Here is a 22,808-nt window from a genome sequence, read left to right on the forward strand (position 1 = left end):
AACAGAAAGGGACCACAAAAATCAGACTCCAAGTCAAATATCATATCAAATATTAAACTCAAACATATTAATAAGAACCAAATACTCAATGTTCAGAAATTATATTCCAGACATTTAAATAAAAATTTAAAAATTATGACCTGGTTATTTTGGACATCTAAAGTAAGGTTGTCAGATGCAGATTTAGAAGTCAATCTTAAACTTACTGGTTCTTTGTTCATTTTTTGAGCAAAAATTTATAATTTCAAAGACTTAGAAGCCACCAGAAAGGGCAATAATTGTAGGAGAATCATGAGAATCATGCCAATGGATAATTGTTGCCCTTTTTGCTCTTCCTCAAAGTAAGAAACCAAGGTCTATCTCTGTCTGATAATGTATCTCAAGAGAGATAAATAAAGCTACTCCTCTTAATATAAGCTAACAATTAATATAGAATTAGAAGAAAGGCTAAAAGGATAGTTAAGTATGGATGTTTATACTAACACATAGAATGATAAATAATACTAAACTTTTTAAATGTGACCACAGTTCTAAAGAGGTCTAAAGGATACCATCATGTTCGGTGACTTCGGAGTACCAGGTAAACTAATGTTGTAGAGAAAACATCTCTCTGTGCTAAAAGCATCAATTCATGGATTTACAAATTCCTACATGTGCAAAATTAAATGCTGCCTAATTAAAGCTGACAAATGATTTAAAGAGCTGAATAGAAAACGAGAGAAGAGAGATAAAGAGGAAATTTGTTCTATTCAACAGATTGTGGCCATAGCAGGACAGTTCAAATTTATTTACAAAGCGAATTTAGGAATAAAGAGATTTGGGGACTCTTTCCATACTACCAGAAGGTGATCTCCAGGGGCACATATGTGCCAGTCTATTTTGAAAAAGTTCCACGGGTGACTGAAATTGTAAAGATAAGTTTAAGGATTACTATGGCAGACAATCTCCTCTCTACCCTGTCTCTAATTACCTGTTAGAACTCTCAAACTTACTCCAGACTTCTCCAGGTTTCAAAACACTATAGTCAATTCCTTAGCAAAGACCTTTTGAAAATACTTCTCAAAGTGATCTCAATCAAATCTACAAACTTCTTTTCACATCCACTAATGCCACCCCAAGTCCAAGTTGCTATCATCTCCCCGCTAAACTACTGCCCACGCCCATTGTTATTACTATTCCTGAGACTTCTGTAGAATCCATTCTCTACACAACCACCAGACTGACCTTTAAAATAATGTAACTACATCATTTCACTTCCCTTTGTATTTATATAAATTTCTTACCCTGGAATATAAAGCCCTACATTATCTGATCCCTGCTTATCCCTCTCTGGCCACAGTTTATACTACTCTTACTCTTATCTACTGTACTCCTGCAACACTGGCCCTTCATTTCTTTCTCCACCCACCAGCCTCTTTCCCATCAGGACTTTGCACAGGCAGTTCCTTCTTTCCAGAATGCTCTTTTCCTCTGATCTTTACTTGGTTTGCTCCTTATCATCTTTATCTCAGTTTAACGTTTCTCCTCAGGGAAGTCTTTCTCCAATCACTCAACCACCAATCATTTACTATTTCAAAACCCTTTCAATAAAAAAAAAAAAAACCCTTTCAATATTTTCTGTACAGCACACATCACTTTTGGAAACTAACTTATATATACCCTTACCTTTAAAAAAAAAATGTACCTCCTCCTGTTAAATAAAAGTCCTGTGAGAACAAGTGTGTTTGTTTACTGCCATTATCTCCAATGGTGCCTAGGACTGTAAGTGCACTCAAAAATAACTGACAAAATAAAAATCCAAGTGCCTACCTGACATCTCCACTTGGGTATCTTAAAGGCAACAGCAAATATAGAATATCCCTAATAGGATTTATGGTTTCCCTACCTCCAAAAACATCAGTCTTATCTTCTTATAAACCTAAGTGAATAGTACCAACACCCAACCAGGAGCCTAAGCAAGACATTTAGGAGTTAACTTTGATACTTCCTTCCCCAGCAAGTTCAATCAATCTCCAAGTCCCTTCATCAGTTTGTCTCTTACATATACTGAATATATCCACTCTGTCCCTCTCTTCCACCATCACCATCCCATCTACTGTCTAAATTACCTGAATTACCAAACTGGTTTACTCATTTCTCCTCTGGCCTCCCTCCAACCCACCTGCTACAATGCAGCTATATGATCTATTCAAATACAATCTGATTTTATCACTTTCCTATTTAATATCCTTTAAACAGTATGTTCTAAGGACACCTGGGTGGTTCAGTTGGTTAAGCATCTGCCTTCAGCTCAGGTCATGATCTCAAGGTCCCTGAATCAAGCCCCTCTTCGGGCTCCCTGCTCAGTGGGGAGTCTGCTTCTCCCTCTCCCTCTGCCCTGCTCGTGGTCTCTCACTCTCTCTCTCTCAAATAAATTAAAAAAAAAAAAACCCTTTAAAAAAATTTTTAAATGAAGAGTTTGCTCTAGATTCTCTACCTTCATTTCTCATCACTACCCCCCATCCATTTATTCACTGATTCACTCACTCAGCAACTATATATATTGAGTACCTGGTGAAAAGCTGATACAAAATGGACAAAGATCCTGACTTCATGAAGCTTGTAATCTAATAGGGGAGGTTATCAGCAAACAAATCAACAAATAATAAGTCACACAGTAATTAATACTGAGAAGAAAACTTAAGTAGGATAAAGCCATAGAACAACTGTTCACCACAGGGTTATGATGAAAAATTGTGGGCACATTTTTGTTTGTCTCAGTAATTAGAAGATGTTACTGGGGGATTTGGTGGGTGGTGTCCAGGGATGTTAACTGTCCTATAATACAAGACAGTCACACACATAAATCATCGTTCTCATCCTATAACACTCTTGACATGTCCACAGAGGTGAAACTCTACTTTTATATATAAATATTCTATTTTATATATAAATACTAAGAAGTTTTGCATGGTTTTAATATACAGATTTCCCAGGAATTGCCATATCATATAAAGTGAGGGAAGGCTACCCTTTGTTTAGTTTACAATTTTACTAAGAATCGTTCACCATTTTAGAAAATCAAGTCACTCAACAATATACCTTAGTAATATGAGTCACAAATATTAAAAAACTGTTTAGGTTTGGATAGCTGAATTTTTTAAAGATTTTTTTAAGATAGATTTATTTATTTATTTATTTATTTATTTATTTATTTATTTATTTATTTATTTATTATAGACATAGAGAGAGAGGGAGAGAGAGGCAGAGACACAGGAGGAGGGAGAAGCAGGCTCCATGCCGGGAGCCCAACATGGGACTCGATCCTGGGACTCCAGGATCGCGCCCTGGGCCAAAGGCAGGAGCTAAACTGCTGAGCCACCCAGGGATCCACTGGATAGCTGTTATATGACTATCCAGTGTAAGCATCTAACTACTTCATAGTGTCTTCTAATATAGTTGGTATTATATCATTAAATCATTAAAAATATATCATTAAAAATATACTATTTTATCATAAATTATTTTCCGTTTATTTCTTTCTCATATTATAGGTAGGGTATTTACTTGAATACGTATATAGGAAGATTATATTCACCTGAAAAATATCTGAGCATCTAGTAATGTTCTAATCATTATTCTAAGCCCTTTGGGTATATCAAAGACTAAGATAAATTTCCTAACAAAACTATAATAAATAAGTAGAATATTTAGTTTGTTGAAAGAAAAACTGCAGCAGGATAAAGTGGATTGAGAATGCTGAAAGGGTGGAATCTCTGATGCACAATTAAACAGGGTAGTCAGTGTGCCTGGTTGGGAAGGTGAAACTGAGCAAAGCCACAACATGAGACAATCAAGTATAAAAAGAGTCAAAATCCTAAGCAAGGATCATCTATGTCACTCTCACAGCATAATAAGGAGAGCATACGTCCCGAGTATCTCTTATATCTTTATGTCGGAATAGCTTCTAAGTCTGTTTAATGATTGCACTAAGTGAGAGACAGTGTTTTCTCTTCTCAACATCTTTAGTATTTCACACAGTACCAGACACACAGGAGACACCCATTAATCACTTACTACATGAAGAAAATAAATGATGACATAACCGGAAAAGTTTCCTGAGGCAACTGAGAACCAAGTCTCAGAAAAATAAGATCATAACTAGAAGCCAGAAAAGAATTAAATGTCTGATATGACAACATCATAAAGCCAAAAGAAAAGTCAGTAAATTAAATCCAAACAAAATTCCAAAGGTAAAAGTGTACTGAGCCATAATTGGATCCAATAATAAGATAAATTTAAATACAATAACATCTAAATATAACAAAATCTCCTAAGTAACTAAATTTCCATTCATTCCATTTGGCTTTTAATAAAATATATAAGGTATAACCTACCTATAGTTTTAAATCCAGATTCCTTACTCAAATATTTTATCTACTTCAGATACTTCAGACTAAATATTCTTGTATGTATGCCAAAAAGCTTTCAAACAGTGGTAAAGTTGATTTCAACAGATCACAGACATAAAGTCTGACAGAGTTTAAAGACAATTTAGAGACCACCTATTCCACATCTCTCATCTTAGAGATGACAAATTGAGGACTAGAGAATGAGATGATCTGTCAAAGGTCAGAGCCAATTAGTTATATATCTGCTATATTTAATATTCTGTTTATAAGTAAAAAAAATAAAAAAGAAAAACCAAGATGATTTGTATGACTTCTTAAATATGAAAATAAGTACTATGACTTCCATACTACTTTAAGGAAAATGACAGCAGGATCAATGTCTACTATACTCCTGGGCCAGATAAGAACATAATCATATTTTTAAATTCTATATTTAAAACAACAAAATGAAACACTATTTAAGAAAATACAAATGGCCAAGAAATATAATTAGATAATAAAACAAACTTAGAATTTGCTACCACTGTTTCTGCTTAAAAGTAAATAATGGCATTAGTATCCTGTCATCCCTAAACCTTAGACACTCCCCCAAATAGCATCTAAAACCTGTATCTAATTTTTCTTAGTCTCATTAATCAAATAAAATGAAGATAAAGGAAATTTCAACTAATAGAAAAGGGGTTTTTTTATGATCAATATTTATATGACTGTAAACTCTATTTTGCACATTTAAAGAGAGGGAAAGAATTATTTATTAGTCCACTGTATATTTCACATATTAAGTCTTGAATCACTAATCTGAAATTAAAGAAAACACCTTAGAGCATTAAAACCCCACACCTGAAAGACTTACCATTTTATCTAGATGTTCAATGGATCTATAAATCTCCCCCTGGGATTCATCATAGTAACTGTAACGGAACCTTTGACCTTGAAACAAATATCATGTACAAAATAAAATAGGGAAAAATTAGAAGCTAAAAAGAAAGCAAGCGCTTACCAAATAATTTCAGTTCTCATGGAAGGCAAAGCACAGCTTAAGCCTCTGAGAGAATCATTCCCAAGAGCCCTTGTACATAAAAATAAAAGGCGTATTTGGGAAGGTAATAAGGAAATGATATATCACCAGTGTTTTATGATGTTAAAAACTACTTCAAACTGTAGAACCTTAAAGTCACGAGCAATACAAAAGACTAAGGAAACAAAACAGCTTAAAAGTTAGAAGCATTGTTAAACATATCATATCTGTCTATAATAGAAGGTAAACCCAAAAGAATATGATTCAAGGAAGCTTGGTTTAAGAAAACTATCTCAATTTAACAAATCAATGAAAGTTTAGCTTTTGCCGCATAAATGCAAAGATTTGGTCTCTATTACAGAAAAAAAAAGTGCAAGCCAGAGATATATGTGGCTTCTGTGATTTTTATGACCTCAATAAAAAAGTTTCTCATCCTTGCAAAACTCTCTACTTGAAAAATGATCAATACAAGTGCCTTAAAATAGGAGGCACAAAAGGATTAAGTACAATAGATTAAGTACAATAAATAGTCCTACTCTGACAATAAAATCTCAGTAAGAGTACAAGCACAGAACATTCAATAAGTTTAGCTCTTCTCCAAGAAACAGAGCGGGTAAACTGGAAGAAGCTTGAAAAGAAGAGAGAAAACAAAAGGCTCAGGTAATAAACTATGCTTCCTGCTACAGTCATATAAAAACCAAAAGTTAAACATATTCATTATTAGATAATTGTGGTATGTTATTCCACCGTTCATGTTGTATTTCAGATACATCTACACTTGTATTTCTGTGATGCCTATATTTCTAAGAACTCATTACTTTTATATTAGTTATTTTTAAAGGTTCACCAAAATGCATTTTAAAGGGATGAGACTATACCAGTCATGTATGTACACACTCTGTGTCTTGTGCTTCATTTTTAGAGCAAAGTTCACATATATAATTATCATCCTCACACCTGAGAAGATGGGTTCCTTTGGCAGGATAATTATGATTTTTATGTTTTATTTTACTAAAAAAAATCATAAATGATGAGTAATGCAAAATAATAAAACTCTTTTGATGCTCTTTTTTTTAATGTTCTTTTTTGAAAAAAACACATAACCATTCTCAATACTTCCTTTACTTGTTGACGTTGATGTCTTTGATGGTCATCTTTCTAGAATATACTGTATTTTCTTTTTCACATTTTAACTTTTCACATACATTAATATGTACAAATTACTCATGTAGCAGTTCTTACTTTCCCTCAAGAGTTTCTATTAAATCAGTATTACATCTTGTAATTCATGATATCCTAGAATCAAGCAATAAGGTTCTGAGACAATTATCTGCTTTCTGAATGTAACAACCTTTTTGGCAAACACTGAGGATTACTACATCTTGCCATAACTATGTGATCCATTACAGTCCTTGCATTAAAAACATTCTTAAAGAGTGACAATTCATCATCCAATGTCCCTATGTTAAATAACTCATGAGACATTTCTTTCAAAATTTAGAGTTAGGTATAGTTTTGTTTTTCTTTATATAATGTATACACTTACTCCTACCTAATAGTAAGAACTATATAAACTGACCCTATTTTTCCCATTTGCCACTGGCTATCAGAAGACTCAAAGTCAAATCTAAAGCCTGTTGCAGTAACTTTACAGATTCAATTCATATGTACTAATTTTCTACTTCTATTTCAAAGTTCTTTTGATAGAATTGTCCCAAATCTTTTGTGAAATGAATGAACAATTAAATGGATAACCTTAGACAAGAAACTTTTCACTGTCAACTGTAGTAATATTCTTGGAAACAATGAAGATGAATATTCTTTGAACCTGAATTACTTCAGATTTATACTAACACATTCTATTTTACTTGCTTCAGGAGATAGCTGTCAGTTTTAGATGTCAATAATCCCTGTGACTGGAACATAACTGTCTAATCCAAAAACTGCTACTGTCCAGGTGGAGAGAAAAATGCATGTACTTTTTGATAACCATCTGCTACTCAAAAGTGTTTTCTGCTTATTTCCAAGTTCAGAGCTATTGTTTCTATTGTTTCAAATAACTGAAGTTGGTCAAATCTGGCTTAATCACAGGTGAAACGCCTAACTATATTTGGAAATGCTGCCTTGTTCATATGGGCCATTTTCAATGTCATTTTCACTTAAAAATTACTTCTGAAGAGAAAAATACATAAAATGTTTTGAATATTTTAAAATACTAAATCAACATGTGATTGAAAAAGAATGGCAAAATGCACAGGAAAAAAATGACTAAATGTTTAACATTTTGCTATCTACCACTTGCTACTCCTTAGGTAGCTACCCTGCATTTTGTAGCTGAAGAATCTAGTAGAAATATTTTATGAGCTCTAAAAAATATATCGATTAAGTAGCTAAATCCACACTACATATAGCTACTACACTGAAAAAATATCTGACTTTAACAGCTCAAACTGTCTTAGAATAATCTTAAAAAATTGTACAAGCATTTAAAAATTATTTGAGAAATTCATTCTGGTCAATATACATACATACAGAAAGAATCTAATCCAAAGTAAATAGTTTCCATCATCCTAACCTATATGTGTGGTGGGAGAGGGGGAGGATGAGGGGGGATGTGTGCACGTGCACACACACGCACACGCAACTTTAGTTACACATCTCTTGGAATTTGAATGCAAAGAAAAATCTTTTGTATCTAATTATTTTTAAAAAGTTTATCAAGATTTTATTTAATGAGAAACGAAAGAAATGACAATACTAGCATAATACATTGTCCGTAAATGCACCTTTAATCAAATATTTACTGTTGATTTAAAATATATTATGATTTTTATGTAATTCACGAGCAGACATTTTGTTTTATAATGTGTCTAACATTCAGTAAAGCTTATGCATCTAAACTGAGGAAATACAGTTGCCTATGTACCTGGAGAACTGGACTTGTATACTTTCATAAGTATGAATAAAGCATATCACGTAGTAAGAGAAAATTACTTACCTGAAACTCATCCTTTCAGAAGGTACACTGGGAAAATGGATTCTCTGAGCCCCTGTTTCAACTCCAAGTATGAGCTTTCTAGCTTTAAGAGCCATTGACACTGCCCCTAGGGCAGCATAAGCTTTGGAGCTCCCCTAGTGAGTATGTCAGTAGTTTCTTCAGGTGCCTTCCCTCAGTTCTTTTCAAATTCAAAAGATGAGAGGAAAAATAACCCAAGAAAAAAAATCCTGTAAAGCAGAAACCTTACTCTTTGAGGGAAGGAGGGTAGCTCATTTGTGAATCCATTCCAGAGCACGCTTTCTGAGAAAAAGAAATACAGGTAAGTAATTTTCCCCATCTCCAAAGGTGACTGGTGATTCATGAGTGGATTCACAGAGTGCGGAGAGTAAGCTCCAGGGATGTCTGTGTGACACACGACAGTCAACTAATGAGGACACACAACAATGAATGGTACAAGAACCAACACTACTGTTTAGTACCTCCAAACACAAAGTAAACAAATATCAAATACCTCAGCGTGAAGCCATACACTAGATTGCAGAAATAAACAGTGAGCTTGGAAAGTTCATCAATAGAGCCCCCGAAAGATGAGTGAACAAAACAGACTTCCAGACATACGTCCAGGAAAAACTGTACTGTTACACATTCACTTCATCACTTTAGGTTTATAGGTTACAACATTTTCAATGATTTAACTTAACCCTCACAACAACCTGTGAGATAGATTATCAAGTCGCTCTCTACTAAGGACCTAAAAACTAGGGACGTTCATAATTGAAATTGTGAAAAACTATAGTCCTTTCATTCTAAAGTCTCAATTATAAGGTTAAAAAAAATAATAATAACCTATTCTCCAACATGCAAAAGATCAAAACCTTAAATAGGTGAAATTAGTATGTATAAAATTTGAGAAGACAAATATGAAAGCTTGGATAAGATGTATTTCAGAAATCAGCTAAGTTACACTCAAATCAATTTAAATTATTTAGAAAATAGTAGTACCCTAGTATCTAAGAGACTAACAACAGAAAGGAAAAAAAGCAGACTGTATAATCTCTTGTTAATGTATATTAAACTAGAAATCTGAATAAAGATATAAATTTATAAATATTCTGAGGAATGCCACTTTTGATAGGTGACACATACTTATAGAAATTATGTAAATCTAGACAAATATAACTTTATATGTAAAAATCCAAAATTGCTAAAGTGAGTATAATAAATTTTATTCATATTTTTAATAAAATAATTTATCATTAACATTTACCAAGTAAATTTACTGAAGTCAATTTGCACTTAAAACCACCATAAAAGGAAAATTAAATAGAATGAATCGACTTTTAAAAAGGCCAATTTCTGTTAGATCCAGTTTCATTTAGAAACTTCTTAGAAGTTAATTAGAAATTATGTTAATGAAAGCTGTCAATAATCTAAATTTGAAAATATAAATTTCAGGGAGATCAAGAAAGTACAAATATTAACATATATATTATATGTAAGAATAAGAGCAAAAATGAAAGTTAGGAAAACACAATGAAAATTCTACCAATTAGAAAAACTAAATTAGGCCCAGTCAAAATTCTCCTATATGCAGCTATCTTATATGACAAGAAACTTGATTAGAAAAAGTAGTGATAACATAACCTAACCATAGTAAAAATCAAATATTAGCAGCAAATGTCTTTCACTTATGCCACAATCCCTGGTAGTAGTGGGAAGGGTGAAATGAGGTAGGATCATGAACTGTTACTAGGAAACATCACCCTTTTGGGCTGACTAATGAATTTTCATGTGGATTAGACTAAGGATAGAATAAAAGGCAGAAATTGAAATGGTGAAGGTTTTTTTCTGGGGGGAGTAGGGGGTTCAAATAAGGGACAGAAAGAGCATAATAGAATCTAGGTCCCCACTCTCCCTTGGCTTTTCCCACCCAAAAAGAAAATTTGAGAATGTTTTAGTCTTTCTACTTTTTCTCTAATGTCTTTTTCAAGTCCACAAAAAATTTAAATGGGATCTGAAAGATGAACATCTTTAAAGCAAAGCATACACACAAAAAAAGTCACTCTTGTAATAGACATTGGCTAACAAGTAAAATCAACCAGGCAAAACCCTTCCAATCACATAATAGGTCTCCCAACTGTCTCTATCACCAAATCTCTTGCTTTATTTTAAACAGAAGCTGGACAGAATAGAAACAATGACTAGAAATGAAAAATGCTGTCACTGCCAGTACTCTATTCAACAAAAACAAAATTCCTCTGTATGTATCTGAGTAATTTGTCAACTGTACCATAATCAATTAAGCAATTTTTCTTCAAAAATTAGCTATTACAAATGTAATAGTGTGTTGACAGTTTAACTCAATGGAACTTTTAAGATCTCTATTTAAGGAACTAAATCCTTCCTGTTAAATTATTTAGAATTCAGGGTTAACATTACTTTGATATGGTAAAATCAATCTATACAGTATACAAAAAAAACAAAACCAAAAAAAACCCCACAAAAACAAACAACAACAACAAAAAAAAAAAAAAAAAAAAAAAACAGAAGAAGAAGAAAAAAACCGTTAAGAAATATCCTCACAAGAAAAAGCTAGATTTTTGAAATGGATGTATATCATTCATTAATTTAGAAAAGATGACCAAAGCCACTAGAGCACGTAATTTGAGAAATATGAAAATTTCTAAGACATTTTAACCCATAACTAGCCAAAGATTCGTATTAATTCAACCAGGCATATAAAATAGAAAATGAATCTTACTTTACAAGAATGACAGTTACTATTGTAGAAGGGGAACTACCAATCTTGGAATAGTATCTAATAGTATCTATAAGTACCTTCCACTTATCCCCAGATCTTTATCAAATTTCCTAATAAGAATTAGTACAGTGCTTTCCAAAAGTACAAACTAAGCACTTTATAAGTATTGTTAGTGATACTAAAAAAAATAAACACTTGGAAAAGTTCTATTACTTAACGACCAAATGTAAATATAAATATATTTAATATCTGGATAATTCTCATAACTAAAATCTACCAAACTTTGGAAATTTTGAGTTATCATCTGTAGTTATCACCAGAAAATCCTAGCTTACAAATTTAAACACCAGAATTTTCTAGAACACTGGAGATCAAATGGCCTAAATAATTTTCTAAGAATCTAGGTAGAATATAAAAATTCATCTTTCTCTCTCAATATTATACTTAAATACAGTAGTGGACTAGAGCTTGTTTGCTTTAGAATTTCATTAATGAGGTAAAAAGAATGATTTAAGAGAAAAGCATCTACTGATTTTTGTGTGGATTTATACTGTGATTGCACATGATACCAACCAGATTCTAAAGAACAATATCAGGGGAACTAATTCTCTAGATCATAAAAGTAATCTAAAGTGATTCATGGGAGCCTTAAAAGTGAAGAGGGAGGGGACACACACTTCAAGAATTTTTAATTTCTAAGACATATGGACATGTTTTGTTATCAACACAAATTCACAACACTAAGAAAAATATCCTTTTTTCAATAATGATACTTAGTTTAGTTGTATCAACTACGTTTTTAAGATCAACTACGACTAAACATCAGAATTTCAAAGCATCTATCTAGTCCTCAGATCTAAGTAATATACTTAAAATCCATAAAAAATAACTTCTGCCAAAGGTAGCAAACCAACTAGCCAATAGAACTGATTATTAAAGAAACTGGAGAGTCTCTTAGGTAAGGTAGCACAGCCTAAACCAGGACTTCCCAACCTTAGCACTACGTGTTTTGGGCAGGATAATTCTTTGATGAGGAAGGCTGTTCTGTGTACTGAAGGATGTTTATTTGGCAGCTTTTCTGTACTCCACTAAATTGATGCCTAAAGCCTCCCTGCTTCCCACCCCCATCCCAAGGTAATGACCAAAAATGTCTCCAGGCATTTCCAAATGCCCCCTTATAAGACAATCAGCCCCAGATGAGAAATTAGTGCCTTAAACCAAAATACGTATCTATAAGGGAGGATGGCTCTCTTAAAAATGATCTCAAAGCCACTCAGAGAGCAAGGTAAGAGAAAATACCTGCCTAATGAGGCCAGAAAAATAGTGAGCCAGATTTGATAACCAATGCTTAAGACATATAAAAGCCAGGGGTCCCTGTATCTCACAGAGGATGTTTTTCTGGCAATTCAAGTACTCTATCTTAAAATGTACAGACTTGTGCCTTATGTTTTCTCTATAATAAAAGAAATAACTAAAGGATGAACAGATAACTGGCATCCTCAGGCCAATGAGAGAGGTCCTAAAAGGAACAGGAATCAGAAATACTCCATCCAGAACAGCAATGGATAAAGGATAGCAAACTGTATTCAAAGATTCAAAAAATAAAACTTACTGAAAGAGGCATCCACAAATGTCTTTTTATGATTTATTCACTGTGAAGTCTCCTTACTTTTTCTATTCACAATAATAACAAAAATCACATAAGAGTTCTTACTCGTATTAGCCATTACCAGTGAAAACCACAATGCTAACAGCCAACATGTTACACTCTTTGGAGGGTACCTCTAAACTGATGGCAAAAATTAAGCACCAAAGGAAAAATAGAAAGAAAAAACACTAATTACAGAAAAAGAAATGTGGAAAAGGACTGGCATAGCACACAGTGCTCTTCTACCTTCTAAAGAAGAACATTGGTTTTATCTACCAAAAACTAACTTCCGAGAATCTACCACACAACTCAACCTGGAAATAGGGGTTAAAAGATCTTAACTCCCACTAATGTAAGTAGCTAAAGCAAGGATGCCCTCACAGTGTGAATCCAATTATACCAGTCGCCTTTGGAAATGTATCCATCATCTACTATAATAATCTGATCCTTTTTAAAAGACTTTTTTATTCACTTTTAAACATTGCAGCTAAAAGTAAAACTTTCCAAGGAAAATGGTAAAGAACTGAAAATCAGAGCTTAGAGTGAAAAGATACCATTAACCACAAGTATATAGTATCTATCATGATATGTTAAAATCTAGAACTTACCCCAATGGCAGAAATCAGAAGAAACCACAAAGAGATTACTAGGATCCGCTAGATATTTACTGAAGAGTTTTCCGAATTCCTGTTCTTTTGACTCACTCAGAGCTCCAACCAGTACAGGAATAATGGTAAACTCATCCTTATGGCTTAAAGAAAACAGAAAAAAAAAAAAAAAAGTCATTTAAGAAGTATAAGAATAAAAATAGTTTTCCAATGTGTTGGCACTAAAAAGTGGAACATTTATTAATAATGGTAAGGGAAAGATACATACTGTTGAATTTTTTAGTCTATAAATTAAATGTTTAAAGAAGACCATTTAAAAATAAGAGAGATACAGAATATTAAAAATATCTATTCAAATTACAGAAATGTACAATAGTTCTTTAGATAAACAAAGCTAATTTACTACCAGGTATAATAATATCTTCAAAATAAAAATAAGCCCATCAGACCATCACCAAATCAAGTCTTCTCAACTACCCATCAAAGCTACAATCATCTGCCCAATCTTTCTGCAATTTTAAAAGAGCATTAAACTCTTCCTTAATATTTTAATCCTATCCTGTTATAAATACCACCACTTCTGGCACTTTTATAAACCTGCCAAATGAGACCCACAAAACTTAATCTTGGCTCCCGTAAGATACACCAACTGCACCTTGTACCTATACTAATAAACAGATATAAGACAGTCTGAAAATACAACTCAAATTTCACTGGCATCTAGGGTGGATGTAGACTTCAAGGAAGTAGGTATTAATTTCTAGCAGCAAGAAAAAGACACCACACCCACCCACAATGTTTATGACATATCCACAAGTCCCTTTTTCACTCTTCAGATTGACAGATTTATGGAAAAGGAACAGAGCAGATTAATAAAGAATATCTATGATGGGCTATAGAAACAGACGTTCATCCAAAACCTTTTAAATTTTTCATTGTAGTGAAATTTTACTTACATATATTCAATATAATTTACATTCTAAATGATCCCAGATTGGAATTTTAGAAGCGTGAATCATGTTTGTCTGACTTGTTCTGAACAGGACTTTAAAAAAAAAAAAAAATCACCATTATAATAAATGCTTTTTAATATGATAACCTGACACTTAACTGATGTAGGGCAAAGAGAATTCATAAAAGGGTTTTTACAAATACTAATTTTAAGTTTATTCCCAAAATAAGTGTTAGCCCAGCTTCATAAAGCTCAATTCAGGGCACCCGAGCGCCTCCCCCATAAGGACCCCCTTACCCTTGTCAATTGCGAAATAAACAGATCATACAGATCTCCAGTCCCTCTGCAATGCAGGGGCTTCTTGAGCAGAATCTGCATCTATGGAGTAAGAAAAAAAGAGGAAGCTGGCAGAGGAAGCTGCCATGGAATATCTCTTTCTCTCTTTCACCAGTTTGCTTAACAACTGCATGAATGAATAGGGGCTCTACAATAAGTTAAGAGTGATTATCATTTGAAAGGAAAGAATTTGAACTCTAGTAAAAACTCAAGAAGATTGTTATGATTTGTTCTAATTTCAAGTACTATATAAATAAATAAACTAGGATCACCAAAGAGTCTATAAATAATTATGACATGGTAGGGATGCAGTTATATAGAGTATAAAAACCAAGAAGTCAGAAGAAATAGGTTCAAGTATCATCTCCATCATATAATAAAAGTTAAGAGGGCAGGTAAATTACTAATCTAAAAATGTTTCCTTAACTATAAAACGATCATAATTGCAATATCTATTTTCTAAAACTGTTATGAAGTGTGAAACACTACTGGGAAAGTACTTTGTCAACAATTGTTGGCTTGCTGTCAAGAAATAATACATGTCTACTATTCCACAGAGCCACCAAACCATTCACTTACCCTTAGCCTCAGCTTGCAAATCTATCTATACCAAGGTAAAAGACTCATACTGCTTAGAAATCTAAGCTTTGAATCAAGATTCATCCATCTACCTCGTCATTTCTAAAAAAAAAAAAAAAAAAAAAAAAATTTTTTTTTTTTTTACTTGTTGTTCTATATTTCCACAAAGTATGAATTAGAAAAAAGAGCAATTGGGCTTTGAAATTAATATTCCTAGGTTTTAGAATTCAAGTTGTCAGGCTGGTCTTTCCTAGTCATGGAGTACAAAATCTCACCCTCAAAAAACAAATCTAAAACTTTCCCACCAAACCCCATTTTGTGCTCTAGAAATTAACCAAAGACAAAAAAAAAAAAAAAAAAAAAAAAAAAAACACAACAAGAATAGTTTGGTCATGTAAAATAACTGAACTTCTTTGGAAGAGCAGAAGTCTGGCATTTTACCAAGAGCTGCCTCCATCCCCCTGCGCCATTCCACCAACATGGTAAGGTTGGCTGTGAAAACCAGCAGCTTCATTGCTGAAGAGGGCTAACTTTTATTTGGAGCAAAGAGCAGAAAATTTACACCCAGCAGGAACCAGAAAAACCTGTAGCTCCTGCAGCCTGAGATTATAGTACCAGTGGAGGCAAGCCATAACCTGAGCACTACCTAGAAATTTAAGAGAGATTCTGGAAAGGAGAGAGCCACAGAGGGACTGGATAAATTCACATATTCTGAGCAAAGTATTGATGTTCTCCATATAATCCCATCTGACTAGAAGGTAGCAAGCACATATGTGCAGGGGAAACCCATAAGGCCCAAGCTCCCCCAGAATGCCAGCTAATTCTGTGTGAAAGCATGCCCAAGGGAAAGTGGAGACATGAGAGAGACCAACATGTCACACATCACAGGCTGACTGGAAATCCCCATGCACAAACAGGGAGACCTGAGAACACCCAACAGAAAGGAAAGGAGGCAAGCTAGAAAAGGGCCCAAATTTTTAATATGCTCCCCAAACTATACTCAATCCACCAGCGGAGGATGAAAGCTTTACAGACTTAAGGTATTCAATCACAACCTCCAACCAATCATTAGCTAAGCACTAAGCAATGTGAACATAGAGGTGAACTCTAGAAAGTCAAATTATAAGAAATTTTTAAAAGTTGAAGAAATACATCAGTAGCCACAATTTTGGGAGAGAGAAATTCTGTAGACAAGGACAACAAAGTTACTTTAAAAAAAAAAAAGTGAATGAATGAAACAACCACCACTACCATTTGCAGAAAATTTTGATAAAATCAGAACCAAGTTGCTATAATACAAGATAAAAAAAAGTCCAGTTTCAAGAAAAAATATGAGCCACAGAAACAGGAAAGTGTGACACATTCTCAGGGGAAAAAAAGGGGGTGGGGGAGTAGCTAGTAGAAGCTGTAACCATGTGGGACCAGATTTAGCAAAGACTTTAAAACAATTATTATAAATATGTTCAAAAAATTCAAAGAAATTATGCTTTAAAAAGTTAAAATATGGCAATGACTAAGTAAGTAGTAAATATTAACAAAGAAATGCAAGCTATTAAAGAGAACTAAAGAGAACTAAATGGAAATTTTAGAGTTGAAAAGTACAACAAATGAAATTTAAAATTTACTAGATAGTCTGAAAAGCAGATTCCATATTACAATCAGTGGAATTAAAGATAAAATAAATCATCTGACCTGTAGAAAGGGGAAAAAAGGATTGAAGAAAAATGAACAGAGCACTGGAGACTTGTATATAACATCAAACATAGTAGGATGCATACAATAGGAGTCCCAAAAAAAAGTTACAGTAAAAGAAGCAGAAGAAATGATGGCTGAAAATGTCCCAAATTTCATGAAAGACATTACATTTCCCAGAGACTCAATTACCCAAAGTACGATAAGCACAAAGAGATCCCCATCTAGATATACTATAATGAAACTGATGGAAACCAAAGACAAAGAAAATTTTAAAAGCAGCAAAAGGAAAATGACTCATTACTTACAGGATATTGTTCTCAATAAATGGCACTGGATAGTAATTGCATATCCATATTTAAAAAAAGTGAACTTAGACCTTTACCTCATACTATACACAAGAATTAACTCAAATTGGGTAATCGATATAAGAACTAAAATAATAACACTTCTGGAACAGGGGTCAGCAACAATCTTTTTAAAAGGGTCCATAAAGTAAATATTTGAGGTTTTCAGGGCCATACAATCTCCATAACCACTCAACTATCACTGTGAAGAGTAAGCAGCCATGGACAATATGTAAGTGAGTGAGTATGGATGGTTATGTTCCAATAAAACATTTATAATAACAAGTTGTGGGCAGATGTGTTCTGCAAACTGTAGTCTGCTGATTCCTGTTCAAGAAGAGAAAATCTCTGTGACCCTGAATGAGACAAAGATTTCTTAAATATGATACCAAAAGCAAAATCCACAAAAGAGAAAAAAATGATAAAAATGAATTCATCAAAAACTTTTGCTCTTCAAGAGAGCAAAGTAACCTGTATCTAGAATATGTAAAATCTTTTACAGCTCAGAAAAAGACAAATTATCAAATTAAACTAAGGCAAGATATATGAACAGACATTTCACAAAAGAAGACATACAAATGACTAATAACCACACTGAAAAGTTGCTTAACATCATGAGTCACTGGAAAGATGCAAATTAACGCCAATTGAGGTTACACTACACATCTATCAGAATGGCTATAATAAAAAAGACTGACAATAACAGGTATTGGCCAGAATGGGAAGAAACTAGAACCCTCATACTTTGCTGGCTGAATATAAAATGGTGCCATCACTTTGGAAAATAGCTTGGCAGTTTCTGAAAGAGTTAAAACATTCAAGAGAAATGAAAATATATGTTCACATAAAGACTTGTACAAGAATGTCTATAACATTATTCCTAATAGCCAAAAATGGAAGTGATCTAAATGTCCATCAACTGGTGAAGATATTAAATAAAACAGGATATATTCATATAATGTAATAACTATTTGGCAATAAAAAGGAATGAACTATTTTTTTAAGATTTTATTATTTACTTATTCATGAGAAACACACAGAGAGAGGCAGAGACATAGGCACAGGGAGGAGCAGGCTCCCTGCCAGGAACCTGATGCAGGACTTGATCCCTGGACCCCAGGATCACGCCCTGAGCTGAAGGCAGATGCTCAACCACTGAGCTACCCAGGAGTCCCAATGAACTACTGATACAACTACAGTATGGATGAACCTCAAAAACAGTATGCTAAGTAAAAAGGGACAGACAAAAGACATTTCATATGATTCCATTTATATGAAATTTCTAGAAAATACCAATCTATAGAGACAGAGAGCAGATAAATGGTTGCTAAAGATTGAGAGTCAGAGCCAGCATTGCCCTCAAATGAACACAAAGTTTCTTTGTTGTGTATTGAAAATATTCTCAAACTAGATTGTGAGAATGAATGTATGACTCTATAAATTTACTAAAAATCAAACAGTTGTATCCTTATGTAAATGAGTTTTATAGGATGTAAATCATATTTCAATAGGCTGTTAAAAGAAAGTCCATCTTTGCCACTTGCAAGCTGTGCTACCCTGAAGCAAGTTACCTGAAACTATCCTAAGCCTCAATTTTGTCATCTGTAAAAACAGTTGATAATACTTACCTTACTTACAAGGCTCTTATGAGTACTTCAATAATGGAGAAGAAAGTTTTATCTCTTCTTTTTCTGTCCTATACCTTAAACCATACTGCAGAAAATTAATATATCCAAGATGTGTAACAGAGTAAAAAGAACTGAAACCCCAGAACCAAGAAAGGAGCACTCATTTTAAAAACAAACAGTATTACTATGTCATCAATACCACTGAAGGTACAAAGCACTAAAGATCTACATTCTAATATTTGAGGACCTTGAGTCAGGCCACAATCAGAAAGAAAAGTAAAATTTTAAGATCTAATACAAAACTAAGCTATAAGAAGGGTTAGAATGGCATTTAAGTAAGTCAGAAACTTACGGCAGGCTGGAATTGGGAAAAGAGGAATGGGAATTTTGCAGGAGAGTTAACCTAGCAAGTCTGCTGCAGCAATTTTTAGAAGGGGCTGCTTATAAAGACTAGCCCTTGGCTTTAACAATGTTTCTTGTGTTGATTAAGGCTGTTTTATCCACTTGGGACACTGTACCAGCTTGCCTGGATTGTAAACAAAATGATAATGGCAAAAACCCATTTTCCTTCTGAGAGTCTAGAATTTCAGTAGCTGGAGCTAATTACACAGGCTGAGAGTCCCTATATGACAAGCCCCCAACCAAAATCCTGGATTTTGAACCTTAAAGCAGGATTCCCTGACCAGAAACACTGCACGTGTGTTACACTGATAGAGGAAGCACGTTCCATTCAATCCACCCTATGAAAGGAAAACGTTGGAAGCCTCCACCTGGATTCCTCCAGACTCTGCCTGATGTATCCTTTTCCCTTGGTGGTCCTGTTGTGTATCCTATCTGTCCCAATAAACCAAAACCAGTAATAAACTGTGAGTCCTTATAACAAATCTTCAAATGTAAAGCTGGTGGTGGAACCCTTGAAACAGGAGTTAAAGGCAAAGTGGCATAAAGGAATCATAACGGCAGAGTTTTAGGGAGGCTTATAAAAAATAATTTCTCTCATCTTTTTTTTTTTAAGACTTTATTTATTTATTCATGAGAGACCCACAGAGACAGAGAGTGAGAGAGAGGCAGAGACACAGGCAGAGGGAGAAGCAGGCTCCATGCAGGGAGCCGGACGTGGGACTTGATCCTGGGACTCTAGGATCATGCCCTGGGCCAAAGGCAGGCGCTAAACTGCTAAGCCACCCAGGGATCCCCTCTCATCTTTTTTTCTGATCAAATTCACCATCAGACGACAGAAACATGCATATATAGACCATACAAAAGACTGTGACTCACTATAAGAACAAACTAAATCCAGAAACATCAGGCAGAACCAAAGAACTTGGGAAAGAGGAAGAGAGAGGGAAAAGGGGGAGGTAAGCTAGCTGTTAGTGACAACTAAAATTAACATTTTATAAGTCTTTGCTGTTTCATCAATTAAGTGAATCTAATCAGATTATAAAAATAATTTCAAAGGTTATATACCTTTCTCAATTTCCATTTTAGTAAGAATACCGAAATAAAGGTTTTTACAAGGCCAGGCATATTTCATATTTCTTAATCATCTGAAGCAAAATAATCATATCATAAATTGGCCAAGCTTGCTATCAGAATTATAGAGAAATCCCCATATTTTATTAGGAATAAGTCAACATTTCCATGCCCTATATTCTCTTAAACTTATACCTATTTCTGGCTTTACCATCTCTGATAATGGCATCTATTAGGCCTTTCACTTTTGCATGTTCTTAAAATCAAGTTACTCCCCCACATAGAAACATTTACCAAGTTCTATAGATTCTAAACGTTCAAATGTCTCCCACCATCTGCTCAATTTGCTACCCCATCCACCACTATCTTAGTTCAAAGTCCCATGATTTCTTTACTAAACTATATCTAACAATCTTTTCCAACGCTAATCCATCCTTCACCATACCATCACATCATCAAGCAGTAATATTTGGAATACCTGGTTCGTAGAGCATGTGACTCTTGATCTGAGTTCAAGCCCCACAATGGACGTGAAGCCTACTTAGAAAAAAGGAGTAATATTCTTATTTCAAGTTCTAACCATATCCTTCTTTTTTTTAAGACTTTATTTATTTATTCATGAAAGACATAGAAAGAGAGGCAGAGACACAGACAGAGGGAGAAGCAGGCTCCTCACAAGTAGCCCAATGCGGGACTCAATCCCTAGACTGGGATCACACCCTGAGCCGAACACAGACACTCAACCTCTGAGCCACTCAGGCATCCCTAACCATGTCCTTCTTTTGCTGAGGAACTCTTACTAGCTCTATACCAATCAGGGAACAAAATACAAATATCTTACAATGACATTCAATGACCTCTATAAAATGGTCCCAAACCTACTGTTCCAACTTCCTTTAAAAAAGAAAAAATTTATTTATTTGACGGGGGGGGAGGGGCACATGCACAAGCAGGGGGAGCAGCAGGCAGAGAGAGAGGGAGAAGCAGACTCCCTTGTCCAGCAGACAGCCTAATGTGGAGCTCGATCCCAGCACCCAGGGATCATGACCTGAGCTGAACCAAAGGCAGACACTTAACCAAGTGAGCCACCCAGGCGGCCCCCAACTTCCAAATCTGCCCCTCTTACTCTATGCCTCTGTAAGTCAACTTACAAATGCCTCCAAATGCCTCCAGCTCCAGGCTAGTAATATATATGCATTAAAAGCTGGCCAAGGTATAAGATAACAGGAAGTAGTAGGACTAATATCCAACTAAAAATATTCATACATATAAGAAAACTTTTTCTAGCTTTATAGGCCAAACAAAAATATCTCAGATAGACCTCAGTTACTAGGCAAACCTTTTGCAACTTCCTTAAGCCAAGGTAAATAGCTTTCTATTCTTAAGCCCTGGGTTTTCCTACTCCTAGACTTTGTACTTAGAGAACTGTTTCCTACAGAAACCTGCCCCGCTTTGTGAAAATTATAGCCATCTTCAAAGTCCACCCAAATGCTATCTCTACCACAAAGCCACATGTGTGCTCCCCTAAATATATCTCTGCTCCCATATCCCCTTTCTCAGATCCCATAAACTCTTCAACTGAACTTAATACACTTTGAACTATGTTACATATATTTAAGTATATTTCTTATCCTTCTTACCAGGCTATATGCTGAGGAAATACACAATGTTTGTTTATTTTTCTATTCCCCATCATTCTTTACACATAGGTTAGCACAGTTAAGAAGCTCTGTAACATATGAAAAATGCATATTAATCAAAATTTTTAAATTTTGAGAGGAAATGTCTTAATATTTTTTTTATTTTTTTTATTTTTATTTATTTATGATAGTCACACAGAGAAAGAGAGAGAGGCAGAGACACAGGCAGGCTCCATGCACCGGGAGCCCGACATGGGATTCGATCCTGGGTCTCCAGGATCGCGCCCTGGGCCAAAGGCAGGCGCCAAACTGCTGTGCCACCCAGGGATCCCAAAGAGAGGAAATGTCTTAAACCACCTTAAAACCAATCAAATTTTTTACATAAATTAATTAGTAAAACTTAAGGGAAGAGAATTGCCTTTTTGGGGTCAAAATGAGTTTTATTTATTAGCCTATTTAATTACCCCTCCATATATAAAATACATTATTTGTGATTTAAAGAGACATCATAAAAGGAATCTCTCGTGTATTCTGCAGTGGGTGGTAAAGAATTCCTTTTTCAACCCAAAAGAGAAGGTATAAATAAAATCAGAGCTATAAATTGGTAAAAAGTTCTGCAAAGGGAAAATGATATAGGTCAGAAACTCAGAACTACTTAAAGAAAGCACATTAGAGAAGAAATAAAGATAAAATGACATCTTCAGTTTACTTCATTTTCTTATACTTAATTGATCTAA

The 22,808-nt window shown here is 34.3% G+C and overlaps 1 protein-coding gene across 3 annotated transcripts in view; it reads right to left on the reverse strand.

Annotated features, from left to right (window-relative positions):
- The window catches only part of MEMO1 (mediator of cell motility 1), a 129,881-nt gene that overhangs the window by 17,947 nt on the left and 89,126 nt on the right, over nucleotides 1–22,808 (reverse strand). For 2 of the 3 annotated variants that reach the window (XR_008664704.1, XM_055327040.1), the window contains exons 6-7: nucleotides 13,425–13,567; nucleotides 5,245–5,321 (exon numbers count right to left, since the gene is read on the reverse strand). Coding sequence is in view for 2 of the 3 variants with exons in the window: in XM_055327040.1 (XP_055183015.1) it covers nucleotides 5,245–5,321; nucleotides 13,425–13,567 (220 nt within the window). In the remaining variant the exon portion in view is untranslated. The remainder of the gene's footprint in view (nucleotides 1–5,244; nucleotides 5,322–13,424; nucleotides 13,568–22,808) is intronic. The other variant, XM_055327041.1, reaches the window with a different exon arrangement.

The sequence above is a fragment of the Nyctereutes procyonoides genome, unplaced genomic scaffold (assembly GCF_905146905.1).
Source record: "Nyctereutes procyonoides isolate TBG_1078 unplaced genomic scaffold, NYPRO_anot_genome, whole genome shotgun sequence".
NCBI lineage: Eukaryota > Metazoa > Chordata > Mammalia > Carnivora > Canidae > Nyctereutes > Nyctereutes procyonoides.